At 31.6% G+C, this 22695-nt stretch overlaps 1 protein-coding gene and 1 long non-coding RNA gene across 3 annotated transcripts in view; one reads left to right on the plus strand and one right to left on the minus strand.

The window, feature by feature from the left end:
- Positions 1–540: 540 nt before the first annotated feature.
- Positions 541–3112, minus strand: LOC140452183 (uncharacterized). Its single transcript, XR_011952152.1, has 3 exons — positions 2809–3112; positions 1447–1697; positions 541–1364 (listed from the first exon to the last, which is right to left on the minus strand). It is a non-coding gene; the product is annotated as an uncharacterized lncRNA (long non-coding RNA).
- The window catches only part of pps (protein partner of snf), an 87086-nt gene continuing 66532 nt past the window's right edge, over positions 2142–22695 (plus strand). For both annotated transcript variants that reach the window (XM_072546270.1, XM_072546278.1), the window contains exons 1-5: positions 2142–2455; positions 3206–3338; positions 11536–11649; positions 14027–15150; positions 17375–17893. In XM_072546270.1, coding sequence (XP_072402371.1) covers positions 3215–3338; positions 11536–11649; positions 14027–15150; positions 17375–17893 — 1881 coding nt within the window. In that variant the 5' untranslated portion in view covers positions 2142–2455; positions 3206–3214. The remainder of the gene's footprint in view (positions 2456–3205; positions 3339–11535; positions 11650–14026; positions 15151–17374; positions 17894–22695) is intronic.

The raw sequence follows: 22695 nt of genomic DNA on the forward strand, positions 1-22695 counted from the left end.
AAAGATAACCATTTTCCATCGCCATTTCCATATTAGATTTTTTTGGGGGTAGCTTCCAAACATTATTTCCAAACAAATTGTCACATTAGGTTTATGGGTAATGCTACCTTCGGTTAGGATTAAGGATTTTAAGGACGTAAATTTTTGTATGTTAGGATATTTCCAGTATTTTCTAAATTTATTTTATTTTTTAAATTTTGACAAATAAAATTTTTTTTTATAGATGTATTTGAAAAATTTTGATGAATTTATTAATTATTTTATAACTTTGTCAGAGAGTTTATATAGAATACTATGTAAAGATATTGGACTATTCCTGCTCTTAATAGTTCTAAATACAGATCCATATTTTTGTGTTTGTTTATGTGACATTCAAAGAAGATATGGATCACTGTTCCAATGGTTCCGCATTCACATATCGGTGTTTCTGTTTTACCTATTTTGTAGAGATAGCAAATAGTTTTGCAATGTCCACTACGTAAGCGATTAATATTTGTTATAGTATTTCTGGCCATATACCCACATTTGGCATACCATCATTTTATAGGGAAATCACACTGCAATCTGCAATAGTTTGGATCTTTATCTTTAATTTGGGAATGCCATTCATTGTAGAATTTTGTGTTAAAATGTCTTTTTTGCAACACAAAAGATATCTGTACTAACATTTTTTATATCATATGGTACTCTTAATTCTTTCCCAATATTCGCCTCTCTGGCGTACGTATAATATAATAATATACTTAATACTAGTGTTTGTATTTTGAGAACGATTTCCGAAGTGGAAATTGAAACGTGGATAAACGTACTTTAACCTTAATTTGTTTCTTATTCCCATTTAAATAGTAATTACTTTAAAAATGCCACAAGAAAAGAGCTTTAGAACAATATAAATATTATATATCAGAATTAAGTTTCCCCTTAAGTTCAACATAAAAATAGTTTCAGAAGGATATTAAGTTCAACATACTTAAGAACATCTGATTACATTAATGGCTTTGAAAAATATGTTTTCCTTTTCCTCAAACTTAGTTTCGCTTTCCAGTTTAGCTATCTTAAGTTCTCTAATCCATGATTCAAGATTGTTTTCAGTATCTTCTTTTTCTAGAAGTTTTTGTTAAAGTTTCACGTTTTCTTCTTTCGTGTTCCTTAATATATATAATTATGATTCTTTATTACATGAAGTATTTCTGGTAAATCAATATGTTGGGTAGGAGTATTCATTTGTATTACTTTTATCTGCCCCGATTTAGTATTCTGTAAAATTATATGTTCGACAATATCTTTGTTTTCTTTCCTGGTCATGCGTTTTGTTATTTCTTTTAAGTCATGTTCATTTGGCAGTAAAAATAACGATGAAATTGCTAAAATTACAAGTTTTAATTAAGTGAACTCGAAGTCAATCAATTAACACATTTTTACTGAACATTTAAATGAACTACTTACCATCTTTTTCCAGCTTTTTAGGTTGTATGTTTAATAGTTTAGCTTTTAAAACATCCTCATACTCTTCCACGCGAAAGTGTATACTACAAACTATTTTATTAACACAGCAGTAGGTACAGCTTATCCTTCGTATGACCCATAATAATTACATTTTTTGGGAATTTAAAAAACATTACATTCCTTTCATCCTCTTTGGACTTTTTTGAACTATTTTTGCAAATTGCTACACAGCAAATATTTCCACCAGTCATCTGAATCAATAAAAAAGTTTGAATTAATTTATGTTAAACATTTACCTGCATTAAAAACAGCAGAAATAAAATCCAGTAAATAGGTACTTAAGACAACCACATTAATGTATCTTAACACCTTGGATTCAGGTTAACAGTTTTGGATTCAAGATTAACTAAAAAACACTCAATGATATCTATAGATACATTATATCTCAAGATATAAACATAAACTAAAACACTAACGATATTTAACAACAAAATATATTCTCCAAACCACTTATCCTATTGTTCTCAAACAATAATTCGTAAAATTTACCCCCTGAGTGACGTCAGGCTGACATATTTCATTATGTTACCATCAGTTACCATACCATGTCTGTTCATTTACATATCTCTGGTTCATTTTCACTTTTCAGAGAGTTACCATGTGAACATGAAGACATATTGACAACGACAACTGACATTTGTCTTCCTTATTTCCTCCATCTTGAGCTTGGTGGCGTTGAGCGTTAATAAATCCTCGCATTTGCAAAACAAGATGGATGTTACAGCGTTAAAATTACTTTTAATTTCTTCAGAATTAGTTTACAATTCCTAATAAGATTTATAATTCTGCTTTACGAACAGTGTGTGTTGAGTAACTATGTGAAACAAGAAGTGTAGTGCTCATAATATATAAAATCGGACTAAGATCGATAAACAAACAAGCGTAATTGATTATTAAAAAGTTCGCCCTGCAACGGGAACGTGGTTTTGTGTAACATTGTATATTCTAGGTATTATATGTTGATTGTTAGATTTGTGTAAACCAATAAACATTAAATATATCAATGTAGCCCATTCAGGGCTTTTAATCTTGCATGTTAGCATTTTGGCGGATAAACGAACCTGTCATATCAAAATTGTTATTCTTTATATAAATAAAGGCTTCATCGTCTACGTTTTTCTTTATTTATGTTGACTTACTTATTAAATCTATTGCAAAAAATAAAAGGGCATAATCAGATTTTTCAAAACAAGCTATATTAACATGTTTCGCCCTTTGTTAAAGCCTTCCAGTACTAAGATTAGTATTTTAGATCCCTATTTGCCCTTTTTCCTTTATAGTTCGTAAGAAATTTTATTTTACCTATATCCATTTCTTCCTCATCTATTTTTTTGTATTAGTCTCAAACTTCATATAGTACCTTAGTCATTTGTTTCTCTTTGATAATTAATGCAATTGGTTTATGATTTATTTTTCATATTCTATAGTTTACTTGCATTTCATCTTGATGGTTTGTATTTTGAATTGATGTCTTTTTCCTGATTCTGATATCCTTTTTCATATCCTATAGTTTACCTGCATTTTATCTTCATGGTTTGTATTTTGAATTGATCTCTTGGCTGAATTTTAATGTGTGAATTTTTGGATCCATGTTCTGTGTGAAAGATCTGCCCTTTCTGTCTTGTTTATATTTTAAAAGAAAATGATATGGCAGGTTAAGTGCCATTGTAGAAACAACCTTCAAATAAATCTGTTTTAGATTATCATTATGGCAAACAGTGTAGTTAAAGTAACAGATCTAAGGGATGAAGAAATAAATGACAGCTTAATGTTACTTGTTGGTGTGGATGGTACTGTCACACCTGATCAAGAGACAGTTGAAACATATTTAAGTGAGTAAATTTCATTATAATAACTAAAAGGATTTTAAACACTAATAGATATATTATGTACTCAAAGTTTAGGATATTTTAAAATGGTGTTAACAATAGAGTAATAACTAAATCAAATAAAAATCTAAATTTGACATTTTTTAATGTTAATCACTGAATCATTAAATGTGACATTTTTATTAGTATTAATGATGTGAACTTAATTAAATCAAATTATGGTTTTGTAAATCTTAATCAAATTGTATATGAAGTAAATAAGTAAGAAGTCTATGAGTCAATTATAATTACAATATATTTTTGTTTTCCAGTAATTTGCTACAGCATATCAATGTTAGTGAATTGTTTGTAACTTTCAAAATTATTAATTGGAAAAGGGAAGGGTATGAAAAATAAGAATAAGAGGATAGCAAAAAACAAAATGATACAATATATAATCATTGCTGAAAATGATAAAACTCAGAAGAGATTATAGGTACTGTCAATAAATAAATTTTGCCATGTTTTGGTAATTTCAATATGTTATAGATTTAATGATCCATTAGCCAAGAAAAGACTTACCATTTTTTTTGCATATTTGAGGTTAATTTTTCGCCAGAAAGGAGCCTGTACTAAAACTGAGTTCTCTAAATGATTGTACTTAAATTAAAAAAATAAAATGTGAAACCAATTTGGAAACTTATTTATTTATGTATTAGTTAAAAATCTCCCAATCTTTTGTTTGATTTCAGGATAATAATTGATATCTGAATAATCTCATTAATCTTCCACATCCACTTTACTTCAGCGTAATTCTCAACACACTTTTGTTTTAACTTGTTAAATACTTTATGACTTTCTGGTAAAACTTTTGTCTTTAATTTTATTCAAGAGACCAAGTTATTTCTGACATATTTAAAGTGACCTTAACTGATGTAAAGGCATTTGAGTAGTTGAAATTTTATAGAGCATGATACTAAAGGTCGTGGCATATTATCATGCATGTTGTGTTTCCAGCACATAGCGTTTAGTTTCAGAAAAATTTAATTTAAATGGTTTTAAATATGAACAACTCACACTGTCCGGAACGTATCGTATCAGACACCTAACGTTTCCGTTCAGTATATTTGAAAACAATATTTTACGGAAAAATATAATTTAAATGATTTTAAATATGAACAACTCACACTGTCCGGAACGTATCGTATCAGACACCTAACGTTTCCGTTCAGTATATTTGAAAACAATATTTTACCGATGCCGACGGCTACGGAACGAGTCGAAACCTGTTGGTACGGATAATGTGAATTAGAGGTCTGTTGTTTTCTCCTCATTGTTTATTTAGGTATTTGTTTGATTTTTGATACAGAATATTTAAAAAATAATTTTCGAGGCTATTTTGTCATTTATGCATGTGTTTTTATTGCTTTGTGACAATTAATCATGGAAGTGATAAACAATTAGGACTTTTGCACAGAAGTGATACCTCTTCTTTTTTAAAAATACTCTTTGGTTTGATAGGTATGGCTTTGTTAAATGTAGTATTTTGTTTTTTATCTAAAGGTGTAATTAAATTTAAAATATATTCAAACTGATTACTATTCATTCTAAAATATCCATAATATTTTTCATCATCCTCAATTAATTCTTTGTATACAGTCTAGTATTCACCTTCCTTTTTTCCTTTCTCTTAGCATTGAATGTACTTCAAACCTTCTTTTTACTACAGTTTTTCTTTCTCATCGTTAAGTAGAAGAGCAATTGCACATAATTTTTGTCGCGAAAAGCGAGATCATATCTTCACCGAACCAAACTGAAACATTCTATGTATGAAAATGTGAACGCGCAGTCCGATTGCTGGACTGGAAACGCTACGTGCATGATAATATGCCGCGACCTTAAAGCTTAATATTATGGCAATTTATAATTGAACAGTTGATTGTAGTTAGAAAATTAATAAACTAAGACAAGAAATTGAAAATAAAGACTCTCTATGATCATAACTAATTAGCAAAATTAACCTCTTACAAACTTTATAGATGATCAAGTCAAGCTCTTTTATTACCTATTGAACGAGTCTTGCTGACATGTTTTTATTTAATTTATACAAATCAAACTAACTTAAGACAACCAGAGAACAGAAAAGTATGGGGTATTGATGCCCTCTAGGACAGTAGCAATATTTATTATTAATTAGAGCTTAGAATAATAATTCTTGTTATTAGCTAATAAATACAGTAGTAGCTCTGTAAGTTGAATTTCAATGAGTCGAAAAACTCCAAAACTCAAAAAACATTTTGTTCCTCTCCCTTCAATCCCCAAAACCTAGATTACTCGAAATCTCCACCCTCTATTAGTTGAAGTAATCAGTGAGTCCCTGCAAGCCATTTTGGTAGATATTTTCCCTCTATAACTCGAAAAATTAAATTGGATCTCAGTATCTTGAACATAGCAATGATTTATTTTACAAATCAATTACTTGAAAGTTATTAAATACATCTATAGTTTGAAGAAAAAAAGTTAACAATTTTAAGAACTTGCCAACAATGTAGGGATACCATTGACATCTTGATTATTTTTATTACTTCTATAACTCACAAAAAATAAGTTACTAAGAATTTGCAGACAATATAAATATTGGCTCTTAGAATGGATACCAGTATGTGTGTATGGATACCAGTATGTGTACATACTACAACAATTTGGCCACTAATGAGTAATATGTCAACAATAATACAAAACGAATCAGATATCAGGGAAAAAAGTTCAAAGCAGTCAAAATTTGTCCTGTAAAGGAAGATGAATTGCAGAAGCTCAGGGATTGGAGGAGTGCTTACTTAAATGGTTTGAGCAGTGTTGGAGCCAAAATATCAGTGTTAGTGGAACACTGTTACAAGAAAAAGCCTAAATCATTGGGAGTGACTAATTAGAGTATTTTTTAGTAATTGATGCTTAGAAAAGTTCAAAAGAAGACATGAACTTATTTTTAAAAAAGTTTGTGAAGAAAGAGCAACTGTTGACATTAAAACCTGTAATAAATGGAAAAATAAATTTCAAGATTTGTTATATGGTTAAGAACCTAATAATATCTTCAATGTTGACAAAACAGGACTGTTTTTTAAATATCTTCCTGATAAGACTAACTTTTAAAAATGATAAATACCATGGTGGGAAATATAGCAAGGAACATTTGACTATTCTGCTAGTAGTAAACATATCGCACAGAAAAACTCTTACCATTAGTGATCAGTAAATCTGAAAAACCTCATTTTTTTCAAGATGTCAATCACTACCTTTGAAATATGAAGCAAATACAAAAGCATGGATAACTTTTGCAATTTTCAAAAAGTTATTCATAAATAAGAAAATGGCAAAAGAAAAGAGAAAAATCTTGATATTCATTGCTAATTGTACAGGCCATAATGATATTCCACAGCAGTTAAAAGGTTGACTGCCAGCCTCTCTTTTACTGCATTACCAAAGAATCATTCGGTTACTATAATCATATATGGTACTCAGTCCAGAAGGTAAATTTAAATATTGAGGGTCAAATTTGGTACTTGGTATACCTTACTAAACTACATGCCTTGTACCTCCTCAGCAGTCACTTGGCTTGTATATTTTATATGGAGAATGTAAAGTTTTAGCCTCAGAAAACAGTTCTATGATTTTAGTCCATGGCTAGATGGTATTATAGTTTTTTTATGAAGGTTGTTTATCAAAGTGTGATAAAAATGCATTTTTAACTTAAATATTTATTTATATAGTAGTGTAACGCTAAGTATAAGTAGTGTAACAAATGGCATAAAAAAAGTCAGCAAGTTTAACATAAATGCTCATAAAGAAAAATTTTTGTAATGTGCGCCTTAAAAAAGCACTCAGAACATAAATATTTTGCGCAAGCAGAACACTTTGTCTTCACATGGGGAGTCTCCTTTTGTACTCTTTTTCTTCCATGCCTGATAGCAATATCCTTATAACATTGATTGGAGCAGTTTCTTTTTGGACATTTCATTTAATTGTGTACATTAATAGAACGGATTAAACAATTTTTATATTTTTATTTGCTACTTTGGAATAAAGTGACAAAGCATTTACAACGACAACATTTAGTAAAATGTCAAAGACAACTTTTCGATACCATCTCAATGACCTTGAAAATAATTTATAAGAATTCATTTGATCCAATATATCTATGAAGGATTTCAAAACATTAACAATAAAAATAAAAGAAAAGTTCCTTCTTTCAAAACAAGGAACCAAAATATTTAGGCATTTACTAACACACTAAAAATATTATATCCTAATTTAACATGTAGGTATATAATATTAATATGTATATAATATAAACAATGGAAATGGATGATAAAACTATGACAAAACATGACTGGCCTTTTGGCTTTGCCAGTGCCATAAACTTAGGAAAAAAAATCTTTCAAAACCTATATCATAAAATTTTAGTTTTGAGTTTTGGCAACAAATGTGACACATTCGAAATACGCTTAAAAAACGCTGGATAGAAACAATCTAAAATGTTGAAAATTTTTGTTTTTCAATAAAACTAGTACTTTTTTAAAAGCACCAAAGTTTTTCTATAAAATACACCCAAAATCGTCTTCTTGGAGGCATTTCCCGTGAAGTGCGATTGTATGAAATATAAAACATTAAATTCTGCGTTTTTTATTCATATTTCAAATGAATCATGCCACAACTCGAAAATTGAAATTTCATGCATAGGTTTTAAAGATTGATCTCTTAAACAGAAAATTTTACTACGACTGGTCAATGAAAGTGGTCAATTTTATTGATCTCAATGAGAATCTTAAAAAATGGCAAAAATCGCGCCACGTTTATTTATTTAACACCTTTATAAAAACTGAGTTTATTCGCAGCAAAATACAACAACCGCATGCAAAAGCTGCACTCTTTACCTTTAAAACGCATCTTGATTTTTGTCCATAGGACAATTGAATCAAAAGATATCGAATTTTTAACTTCGACCTGATACAAATTTTATTGAACATTGATTTCGCCACGTAACTGACACTCAAAATCGACGGTCGCATCAAGTGTTGTTTCTGAGAGAATGGTTCATTCTACACAAAAAATGCTAATAAACATTTTTGTTTAAAATTATCTCAGCTACATTTTTTATTTGAAACATTTTTCTACTGCTTACAGATTTGTGGTAAATTGATTTTTTTTGTGATGGGGAAGCCCGGGGGTAAAAGTGGTAAACTTTTTTGCATCTTTTTTGGAGTCCCAAAATTAATATTCTCGGCAAAATTCAGCTTGTTCATGTGATTTTTAGGGGTCAACTCTCTGACGACTGGACTATATACCCCTTAAACTTAAAATGAGTAAAAACGACTCCTCAACTCTTTATGTTGAATAAAAGTTCTCCTTGATCCACCTTAAGTTGAAATCTCGAATTTTTTAGTGTCTCCCTTGAAGTTTGACTTATACAAGGTTCTACTGTATCTGTATATATTTACCTCATGAAATTTAATACTAAGGTAATGAATAATAGTTATAATAATTTCTTTAAAAAAAAATATTCACTTAAGTCACGAGACTGAATTTAAAATTTAAATAATTAGTGAGAATTAGTTGGCAACACATACATCCTTTTGGCTTTACAACCCTGTGTGGCTCCTAGCCTCCAAGAGTTTTTTTCCAGTCGTCCCTATCCATCGCCTTTCTCCGCCAAGCACGTATTTCCATATTTCTCATATCTTGATCTATGTTATCTAGGAATCTTGTTCTGGGTCTTCCTCTTCTTCTTTGACCAATAGGTCTATCAAGGAGCGTTTTTCTAGCTGGGTCGGTTTGCTCCATCCGCATTACATGGCCTACCCACCTTAGACATCCTATCTTAATGTGTTTTACGATATCTGGTTCCTGGTATATTATATAGAGTTCGAAGTTGTATCGTCTTCTCCTGACACCATTTTCATTTACCGCTCCATAGATTCGCCTTAGTATTTTTCTTTCGAAACGTCCTAACATGTTTTCATTGCTTTTTGTTAAAGTCCAGTTTTCTGAACCATATGTTAGCACTGGGTGTATTATTGTTTTGTAGAGTTTTACTTTTGTATTTCTTGATATAACTGTAGATTTAAAAAGGAGATTAAGCCCAAAATAGCAATTATTAGCCTTGCAAATTCTGCGGTTTATCTCTGCGGTAGTGTCATTTTCAGTATTGACGAGCGTTTCCAGGTTTACAAATTCGTTAACTGCTTCGATGACATCGTTTTCTATAACAAGTGGCCGTAGTATTTGTGGTTGCCTACCTATTTTCATGTATTTCGTTTTATTGGTGTTTATTATTAAACTCATTTTTGTAGCCGCTTCCTTTAGTGCTACGTACGCCTCTCGTGCTGCGTTTTCCGTTCTCCCAATAATATTGATATCATCAGCATATGCGAGGATTTGCACAGATTTGTTATATATTGAACCGGTAGTTGTGTTTTGTGACGTACGTATTACTTTTTCCAGAACTAGATTGAATAGTATACAGGAGAGTGGGTCTCCCTGACGTAGCCCGTTATTTGTTTTAAAAGGTTCAGAGAGTTCCCCCTGGATTCGTACTCTGCATTCAACTTTTTCAAGGGTTAGTTTGGTTAGACTTACCAACTGATTTGGTACTCCTAGGTCTATCATTGCTCTAAACAATTCTCTTCTATTTACTGAGTCGTAGGCTGCCTTGTAGTCTATAAATATGTGGTGCGTGTCTACACCGTATTCCAGTGTTTTCTCTAGAATTTGTCTCAGGGTTGAAATCTGATGAATTGTTGACTTACCACATCTGAAACCAGCCTGGTATTGTCCTATTATTCGCTCTGCATATAGTGCCATACGATGACATAGTATATTGGAGAATATTTTATACGCTGCATTTAGGAGCGTAATTCCTCGATGGTTAGAGCATTCAAAGATATCTCCCTTTTTGTGTATGGTGCAAAGTATTCCAATATTCCAATCACTGGGAAGGGACTTCTGTATCCATATTTCTTTTATAAGCTGCTGTAGCGCTATTATGATATCGTGGCCACCTTCTTTGTATGATTCCGCTGGGAGATTATCTATTCCGGGTGATTTGTTTCTGGCTAGTTTGTTTACGGCGTCTTTAACTTCCAGGATCGTTGGTGGATCCTCCTCCCTCTCGTCTGCTCCGCTTACCCCACAGCTTTCGTCTTCCGGGTTTTCTTCTTCTTCCTCTATATTAAGTATCTGGTTAAAATATTCCTTCCATCGGTTTAGTACGTATGTTCTTGTTGTTAATAGATCGCCATTCAAACTTCTACATTGAATTGTGTTTGCTTTGAGTTATTTTCTGTTGATGTTAACTTTCTTATAGAATGTTCTGAATTCTTTCTCTCTGTTAAGGTTTTCTATATATTGAAGTTCCTTTTTTAAGTGGTTTCGTTTCTTCATTCTGTGTATTTTCTTTTTTTCTCTTCTCTTTGTCTGGTAATTCTCTATACTTGTTCTAGTTCGCTGAGTAAGCATTTTTTTTACATAGGCTTCATTTTTTTTTCTGTGTTGCGTCTTTGCATTCATCGTCAATGGCAACACATACTCTCTCACATTATTAAAACTGATAATTCCCTGTATCAATCACTATTATTTGTCATATTGCTGTTTTAATTTCATGGTTTTAGGTTTTGTGAGTAGACAGTTTAGGTAGAAAAGAGACAAAAAATAATTTGTGAATAATGGCATATATAAAGATCCAGAGAATGAACCTTACACTCAAATTTTAAAGGTTTTGTAGAGAAAATAATTATTGTAGTAATTGCTACTTGTAGCAGTAAAACATCAGTGATAATACTGATCTAGTTGCATTTAGGGTGCCTATTGACAAAGATTATTATGTTTAATCCACCAAACTGTTTAATTAAATATGGATCAAAATGTCATTTATAATAAAATAACTCTTTTACAATATTCTTTTAGAGTTTAAAGATATTTGACCATTTGTCAAATGGGAATTTTAATTAGGGATGATTAAATAACGATAAATTGAATTATTAAATTGGGATGTAACTTCTTGGCCTAACTATTAAATCTAATTTAGCATAAGAAAAGATGAAAAAAGCACAATAAGAACAGAAAATAATTCCGCTGTTACAGAAATTTTTTTCCTGTTTATCTCACAATTTTTTGTTAGTACTTTCCTATGACATCATAAAACAATTATTGTAAATATTTTCTTTAGGGCAAAAGAATGGATCTACTGACTTACAGATTGTAAAATTGAAAAGTTCAGAAAAGCAAGGTATCGATATTACCGTTGACAATGTTACTTATTTACCTGATGCAGTAAATGAAGGTAAGTATTTATAATTTAGAATTAAGGCTTATTATTATTTCATAATCACTGAAAAAGATCACATTCCATATTTATCTGATTATATCTTTGTTCTATGTGGTGGTCATGTTTGTGGCAATGTTAAATAATTGCTTATAATGATTTTTCCATCTAATGTAATTACATCTTCTCCGTAATTCATAAACCTACCCATACTGACACGACTATACAGAATTCATCCTCCCATCCTACACAACATAAACTAGCAGCCTATTGTAGCATATTACATAGATTAACAGAAATTCTGATGTCAAAATACAACTTTGAGACAGAATTAAATATTATTAAGCAAATAGCAGTAAACGATGGGTACAACGAACAAACAATAATTAATAAAATTTTAAATCAAAAACTACACAAGAAAGCCCTGAAATTAGTATTTCCACCATCAGAGAAAAAACCAAATACCTTCTGCTCGATTACATATATTATACAGGCAAAATATCAACAAAAATAGCCAAACACATAAAAAAAGAAAGGAATAACACCGGCTTTTAGAACAAACAACAACTTATTCAAATATATTAAAAACAACAAGAGCCAAAATAAAACGCACTTACACAGTGGTGTATACAAACTTAAATTTGGCGACTATCCAAAAACTTACATCGGTCAAACTGGTAGAACTTTTAACAAACATATAGCAGAACATAAAAGGGCTTTCAATAATATAAAAACAGATTCTACATACGCACTTCACCTTCTAGATCATAACCATTCTTTTAATGACGAATTTCAAATTCTTCACATCCAAAATAAAGGCCTTAAGCTATCTTTATTAGAATCTATGGAAATTAATAAATTAAAAAATACATAGACAAATAAATAAAGACATAGTTCTGAATGACCAAATTGAGACAAACAGTTCTCCCCTCCTCAACAACATTTCGTTAAAGATTATAAAGTGTAAACACATACCAAAAATAGATCACTTAAGAAAGGCACTCTGCCGAAACAGCTGTAGTGATAAGACTTTATAATAAATTTTGTGAAAGTTTTCAGTGTTTTATTATTATAAACATAAACTTTGGTTATATATTTTTCAGAATTTGTATAAAAACCTTTTTTGAGAATGATTTCCAAAGTGGAAATTGAAACATTATTTATTTAAAAATGTCATTATCATCACAATCAAAACCAATAATTGTGTCTTAATCACATAAAAAACGTAATATTTAATTTTACATTATATCTCTCCATAGTATCAGTAATAAAGAGTTTAGGACCTGCTCCTTTACATGAGAAACATTCTCATAAAAACACTGCCTTTAACATGTTTAACTGTTTGTGTGATGTATTTATGATTGAATCAACTACTAACCTCTGAACTGTCCATGGTCTATATTTAATTTGCTGATTCCAGTCCCAGCTGTCTAGTAAATTTAGTAATTATTTTTACATATGCTCACAGCCAATATTTAAATAAAAAATATTCACATTCAGTTTTTATTAACAAAATAAAACTGCATCAATTTGTCAACTGCATGAAATTGTATAGATTAGTATTTACAAATGGAAATTTTTAATGAATATACACTTCCATTATTCTTCCATTTTCAATGAAAGAAATCTGCTACAGTAAGTTTGCTAGTGAGCTATTGATAGTGTGGGGTAGGAATTTTTGCGTTATATGTTTCTGCCAATGAATGTGTCAAAATATTCTCGAGCTGGTCAAATGGACTATAACAATTTCAGCAATAATTCTAGGTACTGACTTCTAGTGGTCATTTTGCAAAATTCTTTTAATATATCTGGCGGTCCATATTGTTGTTTTTCTTGCATTTCCTGACTTTAGTAGTTTTTAGGTTTTCCAAATGTCTCTTTTCTTTTTCGTTATAGGATGATAAGATTTTAGACACACTGTAACTAGGTAACTCTAATAGAAATCTCAGTTTGTTTTTTTACCTTTCATGAATGCATTCACAACTTTTTTAAGTCTTTCAAAATTGGAATATCAATTGGTATAATTAATTTAGCATAGAAATGTTAAAAATATAAAATAAATTTCACAAAAAAATTTTTTTCTTAATTTTCACTGCAAACTTTTTTTTTGGAAAAATAATTAAAATGTTACTTTACGTTTGACCTTTGCCTATTGACTTAATTTGGTCGGTTCCAACATCTAAATAGTACAAGTATATAGTGATGCATGCATGATATTTGACAAATTTTTGACTCAACACTTTCAAGTAAAGGATGTTCATTTGTATTAGAGCCCTTTTGGAATCCATTGTTGTATTTCATTTTCAGTAGTCATAAACTCAGTTATAATAAATATGGTAATACTATCATAACACACAAATTAACTTTTTGATGAAACTTGTTTTTTCTGTTGTAGAAATTATAAAGATGGACATGGACGAAATTGCAAGGAATGTCTATAACTTTAGATTGGATCATGACTATACACCACTAACATCGCCAAAAAGCAAACCTACTCCCATAGATGATGTTGACGAACTGGCCAGAACACTCAGTATCCTTGATGGACAAGCTACAGGACAAATTTTGTCTGCAGTTGATCTGTCAGAACCACCTCCTTTGATACTCGCATCTACCCATAAACCAAAACCGTCATCAAAAGTAAAACTAATTCAATCTATAACAATTACACCTCCAAGTAATATGGTCAATAACCGGAAACCACCTGTATTAACACCTGAAGTTCCACTTGTTACAGTTCAAAAAGATATAAAATCTCCAACTATTGAAGAAAAACTAGAAGAGCTGATTAAACCCCCCAAGGTTGAACCAGAAAAAATTGAATTTGAACCACTTGCCAACCTAGTGACCCCTAAAGCTAAAATGAAAATAGTAAAACCAGTCAGAAAAATACAACCCAAATTGACAAAAATCAAACTTAAGGAAAGCCCTAAAGAAGAAAGTTCAGATGAAGATAGTTTTCTTGATCAACAACTGGATGAAATAACAACAAGTGAAGATAATGACTCTGATTTTGATATAGAAGAAGAAATAAAAACGAAATTAGCTGGTAAAAGAATCAATAAAAGAACAAAACAGGTAGAACCTAGTAAACCAATTAAAACTATTAAGCATAAAACAAGAGCTAAAGAAAAGAAGGACGAAATTAAAAAAGAAATTTCTCAAGAAAAGGAGGAAGACAAAGTTAAAGAGAAGAAAGAAGAGCCTAAATTAGATACCAAAGAAGTGGAAAAAGAAGCAGAAGTTAAACCCCCTGAAAAGAAGCCAGTGAAAAAAGAAAAGAAAATACCAAAACCAATTCCTGATGATTTTGCTCTTTTCTCTACTCCTGATATTATTAGACGGGTAGGAGGCAAGGAGCCAACTACACCTTCAACTCCTATAGCCCCAGAAGTCTCTCCCATCAAACCAGCTAAAATTTTACCTACAGAACAAAGGAAATCATTAGAAAATTCTCCACACTCAGTCAAAACCAGACATAGTATAGATTTCAAAGAAAAGGAAAAAGATAAGGAAAAGGTAATTCATTTTTTCCAATTTATGCCCGTATTTTTGCATAGTTTCACATAATATTATCTATGAAATATTAAAATTAATTGATTTCTACTGTTTAAAAGTTGAATGTTTTCGCTGAATCGTCAGTAAAAAAATTAACAAATAAAAAAGTGAACATCAATGCTTAATGTGAAGAAGAAGATTGAATCTTAAAAAAATTTAATTCAGCATCTTAAACACTCTACTTTGTTCTAAATGAAATATATCTGGACATCTTCTAGTTTCTATTATATAATTGTCTGTATATAATTTCATTTTGTAATCTATCCATAAGATTTATAAGCTTTATAAGATTTTTGGCTAAAAATAAGTTTTATAGTCTTAGGCCAAAAAGAATAGTTGGTGTAGATCTGCCAAAGAAATCAAGCACAATTTTCAAAGAAAATTCTGTCAATTGTCTGTCTGTCAATTTTTTATTTTTAAAATTGTATTTATTAAAATTTAAACAACCTTTTGCCCTATGTTATGTTGTCATTTTAGGGAGGTTATGTTATTAGTACTCCCGTCAAACTTCAAATATGAATGAATGAATATATGAATAAATGATTGGTTTCAAAAAGAAACCAAATGTTAACTTAGTGTTTAATTACTACATACCATATTCAACTAAATAATATTCTCCCCGATCTTTCGATTTTTCAACAACCAGTCTTCTGTCTTAAGGTCTTGATTTTGGTTCACCCACAGGGTGCCTTCGCTAAACGATGTGTTATGGAACTGCAGAAGTTTCATTCTGACATCCGATAGGAACCTCATCAAGTGCTTGTTCCAGTTTCTTAATGATCAAATCTGCTTGAGCTCGATCTAGTTGAGTATCAGGTTGATGGGTGGGAGGTTGCTTTTCTAATGAACACTGTGATATCTAGCATTATCCATCACAGTTAATGATGGCTCTTCTAAATTGAGAAATGCTTGTTTACTCATCCATTTAATGAACATTTCATTGTTCATTTCCTCATGATATTTATCTACTTCAGACTTTGAGCAAAATAATAAACTTTCTTCAGTATTAAATCCTTTTGAAGAACCAGCGTAAACAATTACAAAGCATTTACCATCATACCTTTATGGTTTACATATACTTTTAATACTGTTGTCTTGAGAGGAAATCGTTTTATTTCCCTTTGAGTAAATCCACGTTTCGTTCAAAAAATAATATTGATACACATTATTAAAATTTTCCATATATTTACAAAGGAACTTGGCTCTTAATGTAGCAATACTAGTGCACTCAGTTAATGCTCTTCGATTATTGCTTGAAAACACCATTTTTTATTACAAATTCGGATTCTATGTGAAAAAGTAAATCAAGTTTTATCTTGAGTATTTTTTCCATTCGAGATAGATGGCGCTGTAATCACAGATAAATAGTAAATTTTTTAGGTGCTGAATACAGTTTTTTACGTAGAATCTGAATTCGCAATAAAAATAGGGGTTTCTATTTAGAATTTAAAAGTTGTCCCCCGGCCTACTCCCAGGGGGTAGTGGCGAGAAGTCGTGTTTGGTATCATTTGATAGATTTTTAAAAAATATCTTGATTTTAGTTTTTCATTTAACAGTGTATTTCTTGAGATTAAAAGTTACTAATTTTTGCATAAGAAATCCACATATTTTCACATTTTTTATCACAACAGTATAAAGTTTTATGTTATATAGAGTATTTACAAAGTTATAACCAATTTTCTATGAAAATCGTAACACGTTCAACTCCTTGTTCAATTAAAAAGAAATACAAAAAGAATGATCTGTTGCTGCCACATTTTTTATTAATCAAAAGTTTAAAAAATCATCTATATTGTTAATTTATATCAAATAAAGGGTGAGTCTTTGTGCAAAGATCCAGCAGATGGACTGTGACAACTTATTGGTCTGTGTATGTATAATGCTGCTATTTGTAATCAAGTTAGTAATGATAATTTAGTCAGTATAGACCTGTTATACTCGTCTTAATTCCAATTGAATATCTGCATGGTGGTCCTAGTAATTTACATTTCATTTATTGTGACTGTTATGCAACATTAGCATTTGTGGAATACAGCATTTGAATATATTTCTCATCCATTTTAAAACTTTCAAATTGACTTACTTTTTCTTATAACTGTAATGGCAGGGCGTATATAAAATCTTTGCTGATATTATGGTATGAACACAATCAAAATAAATAACTTGTTAAAATTTACTTTTACAGGTTAAGGAAAAACACCAAGAGCATAAGATCAAGGATTCTAAGGAAAGAAGGTCAAGTATCCCAGAAATAAAATCAAAGCGTTTAAGTGTAGATGAAAAATCAAAACCTAAAGATGTTAAACACGATAGAAGAGCATCAGATGCTAAAAAACATGAAAAATCAAACATAAAGCAAGATGGTACAGCATTGAATTTGGACATGGCAAGTGTTGAAGACATTAGGTCTATTATATTGAATGAAGATACCAAATCTTTTACTATGGATACAACCGTAAACACTCCAGTTGGTCAAAATTTAGAATCCAACATGAATCTAGATACGACAGGCTTGGATTTAGATCCGGCCATATTGGATAATTTGAACAATGATGAGATTTCTGAGGATATTCTTTACCAAGTAGCTCAGTCCCTGGTTTCTAATCCAGAATTGCAGAATGCCATTGACAAAGGCATAAATGAAGGAGTTTTGGATCCAATGACTGTGGACAATGTAGTTAGTTCTCAAAATGTGTCTCAGCAAGTAAGTTTTTTTTTATTACAATATTAAATGTATAATCTACTCTATATAAGGCCAAATAGTAAATAGTTTTGTAACACCATTACATCCTTTAGTAGATGTTTTGTTGTTATTCAAGTTTAATCCTGGTTCTTTGTGATGTATTATTTCAATTTACTCCAGTCGTCAGAGGCGAAAATGTCGCTGAATCTGTAACAATTTATAGGAACAATGTAGAATGAACTACAGAAGAATGTCAATTTTAAAACCTCAAAAAGGATGCAAAAAGTTTGTCATTTATACCCCCGGGCTTTCCCTAAAACCCCCCATTGTAGGGGGAAAAAGAAAAATATTGATTTACCAAAAATCTGTACGTTGTAGAAAAAAATGTTTCAAATAAGAAATGTAGGTAATGAACAAAAATGTTTAATAGGACTTTTTGTGTAGAATAAACCGTTCTCTTAAAAACAACGCTTCAGGAAACCGACGATTTCGAATCTTGTTCCAAGTGTCTTCAAATTAAAAACACCATAACGACGCTTGATATTTTTCTCTACATTTGATTTTTACTTTTTTGACTAGATATGACACAGTTCTGACATTAAGAATAAATTGAAGTTTCATGCATTTTATGCAATCTTTTGTACGAATATGTTGACGCTAAGAGATTTCTGAACAAATATGTGGAATCCGCCATAAGGAACTAAATAATTTAGACATTGGATTATGTGGACCAACAAAAAGGCAAAATATGCATATAATATGCTCAAATTAATTTAACAATCAAATTTATCAAAATCAAATGTATTGGATGTGTAAGAGTCGAAATTATTACATCAATTACAATTTTTGTCATAATCCCTGGAATGTCGTCAAATCCACAAGATTTGGTATTTTTCAGTTTTTTATTTAGCAATTCATATAATTCGTCCTGGGTAAACGGATATAAAATCACGTTTGTTGTTGAATTATCTTTAACATTATCAAGTACACATGTAAGACCTTGCAAAGTAAAATTGAAAAAACATTGATATATGAAACTGAGGTATTTGTATCACTAAACCTCCATAGTAAGAATATTTCTACAGGTTTATTGTAGGTAGAATTGGTTTTATATGAATCAATATTGAAATCACCACAAATAATTAAATATATGATAGGTTTGACTACCTTCTACGAAACCGCGTTTAGGGATTCAAAGAAACTATTAACATTACCAGAAGAAGATCTATAACAGTTTAAAATACATACTGACTTTTTATTTTAACAAGATTGCAATATCACCCCAATACCTCAGTGACAATAATGAATGATATGAGTCTGAAGGTTTCCATATTTCAGACAAGAAAGAAAATTTATAGAATTTATAGAAGTATGCTATTCGGAAGAAAATTCCATGCATTCCGAAATTAACTTTGAAATCTTAAAGAAAAAAAGTCATAGCCGAAATAAATTCGCATATTATTGTAAACAATAAATATATGAAAAGAAGTAGGAACAATATTCTTATAGAAAGAAAAGATATTATTTTGCGGCGAAGACATTACCTGAAAAAAATCCAAGACTATCGTCGACTATCGTTTAAATCGGTTTTGCTAAATGCCATTACTTTAGTTTTTTGACGATTTATTGTCAGTCCTATCGTTTCACTTGCATTATTAACCTGATAATGTTAATATATTTACCGTTTTTTTTTTGTATCAATTTCGGCGTCGTCTAATATGAATTCAGAGTAGAAGTTGAAGATCAATGGAGACATGACATAGTCTTGACGGACACTAGACACAGTCCATATACTGTTTGTATATGGACTCTTTTACCAGTATGGTTGAAATATTTTAAGGTTGCTTCTTGGTTCCAATAAAGGTTTTGAAGTATGCGGCGTTCTTTTCCGTCTACCTTCATATTCTGCAGTCCTGAGGGTAAACTGTGCTAACGAGTATACAAAAAAATGGACTACTCATGTGTGAGGACTGTTGAGGGTCTGTGGGAGGGAGCAGATTTAAATGTAGTCGATCCCAATAATATGCCCAAGTATTTAAGGACGGTAAAGATGAAGATCATATAATGAACCCGAAAAATCACTACATAGGGAGTTGAAACAGCTAGTGAGAGGTTGCAAGAAAAATAGACTGCAGTTGATCATCGGCTGTGATGCGAATGCACACCATTTGACTTACTTGGGGCAGTACAAACGTCATGAAAAATTATTATGGAACATGATTTCTTCTTCATGTGACTTGTCCGTTCCGAACGTTGGCAATCAACATGGCTATTCTGACTTTGTTTACGGCAGATCTGAATAGTTCAGCAGATGACAATCCGAACCATTGCCGCAAGTTTTGGAGCCACGAGTGTCTTCTCCTCCCTGGACCCCTTCTGCTGTCTATTTTCCCTTGAACGATCAGCTGTAGTATTCTATATTTATTATGTCTCATAACGTGACCCAAGTGTTCCAACTTTCTTTTCTTTATACTTATTCCTACCTCTCTCTCTTTACCTATCCGGCGTAGTACCTCTTCGTTGGTCACGTGCTCAGTCCAGGATATACGTAATATACGTCGGTAAGCCTACATTTCGAAGGCCTCTACTTTTTTCATCAATGTTGCGGTCATTGTCCACGCCTCCATTCCATATAACAAAACCGGGAATACATAACATTTCAGAAGTCGAATTTTGAGAGGTAGGGTGAGGCTTTTAGAGGTGAAAATTTGCTTCATGCTAGTGAACGAGGCTCTTGCCTTTTCTACTCTTATACGTATTTCCTTCGCTTGATCCCAATTTGAGTTAACCGTTGTTCCCAAGTAGATGTACGAATCCACGTGTTCAATTCTTTCATTGTCTAATATCAGTTGCTGTGGTGTTTGTTGGGTTTTGCTTACTAACATCCATTTGGTTTTTGTGATATTTAGTCTGAGTCCATATTGTGCACTTGTTTTTTGTATCTTACTCATTAGGCAACTCAGTTCCTCCATGCTACTTGTTAGAATCACAGTGTCATCAGCATACTTTATGTTATTAATTATTTCTCCATTTATCTTTATGCCTTCTGTGCTTTCCTCCAGCGCTGTCTTAAATACTTCTTCTGAGTATATATTAAAGAGAATAGGAGACAAGATACAGCCCTGTCGTACCCCTTTCTTGATCTCAATTTTATTGGTCAATGTAGATCCTACTTTCACTTTAGCTGTTTGACCCCAATAGAGACTCGCTATTGTTCGAATGTCTCTGTAGTCGACTCCGATCTTATGGAGAACTTCAATTATCTTTTCGTGCTTTACGTTATCGAATGCTTTTGCGTAGTCTATAAAGCATATGTACACGTCTTTGTTCATATCTCTGCAGCGCTGGATGAGTACCTGTAGACTAAAAAGTGCCTCTCTTGTCCCAAGAGAATTCCGAAACACAAACTGCGAATCTCCAATGTTATCCTCGCATTTTTTGCTTATTCTGTTGTAAATAACCTTGGTGTATGCCTTCGAAATGTGGTTAATTAGACTTATCATCCGATGTTGATCACAAGACTTTGCTTTTGGTTTTTTCGGTATGGCAATAAAAGTTGACTCTAGCCAGTCTTCAGGAAACTCCCCGTTGTTATAAATATTGTTAAAGAGTCTGACGAGTGAGTCTAGAAATTGACTGTTTGTTTCGCACAGCATTTTCAATACATGATTTAGACATATTAAACGTAGGAAACAAACCAACTTTTGTGACTTCACAACAAAAGGAGTTAATCCATATAGCAGTGGCCACGACTCACGTGGCTAAAACTGTTGGATGTGGTGTCTTGTTCACATCATAGACACATCTGTTTTGAAATAATACCCACGTAAAGCAACCTTCGTAAAACAGACTGGGAAGTATATCAAGCAGACTTAAAATATTATTTAGGTAGTGTTAAAAGGATGATTAGGTATAGACTAGACAGACAAAGGTCAAAAGACAGAAATCAGATGAACATTTAATTTCGTTAAAAGATCACGCAAGTAGAGCGGTTATCCTAAAGCTCTGACCGAATATAATAAGTAACTGAGAAGGACAAAAAGAGAATCGCGGACAATGCATTGCGAGGAGATAGAGCAGACTGCAGAAATATCAAGGCTCTATAAAGTTCTCTCAAAGGACCGAACTTTTCAGAGTGTACTTTCCTGACTCTAAAATAAAAGTGATATCACTAGACATATGGCAGCAAACTGTACTAGATACCATGACTTGACAGTCTGGCAGAACATAACAGTGTCACACTGGTACGGCCAAGGTCACCGGGGAAGACATGGCGATGAAAAAGCTGATTAACTTGTCAGAAGAGTGTCTGCTACAAAATAGTTCGGTCCAGAGCCGGTCATGGGAGTACCAAAAAACATCATCCGCGACCGGAAAAAAAGCCTATATTCGAAAGCAAAATAACTCTTACTGGGAAAATATAACAAGCAGGAATCAGGTTTAAAATAGGCAGCTTCAAACAAAATTATGGTAAAAAGTTTCTTTGGAAACTGGATAAATAATTTGTAAACATCTAGATTTATGAAGCTTATCCAAAAGTATTAGCAATTATTTTCAGAAAACCGATTGACCTATATAGGCCCTCTGGGTGAGTTATTGAACCCTTTTTTTTTGGGGCCTTATTACTTTTGCAAATTTTAATGCAATTATTAACAGGTGTAGGCTTTCACGGCCGGTGACTTTTGATAATGCATTTGTTTAAGGGCGTATAGGCCGAAGTCTGCCTCAACCGTAGACCAAGAATTTCAGCTTATAGACTATAACAGAAACCATTTTATTATTTTAAAGTGCTTAAAAAATTTTCATATAAATATATACCGTTT

Source organism: Diabrotica undecimpunctata, chromosome 1 (assembly GCF_040954645.1).
Source record: "Diabrotica undecimpunctata isolate CICGRU chromosome 1, icDiaUnde3, whole genome shotgun sequence".
Classification (NCBI taxonomy): domain Eukaryota; kingdom Metazoa; phylum Arthropoda; class Insecta; order Coleoptera; family Chrysomelidae; genus Diabrotica; species Diabrotica undecimpunctata.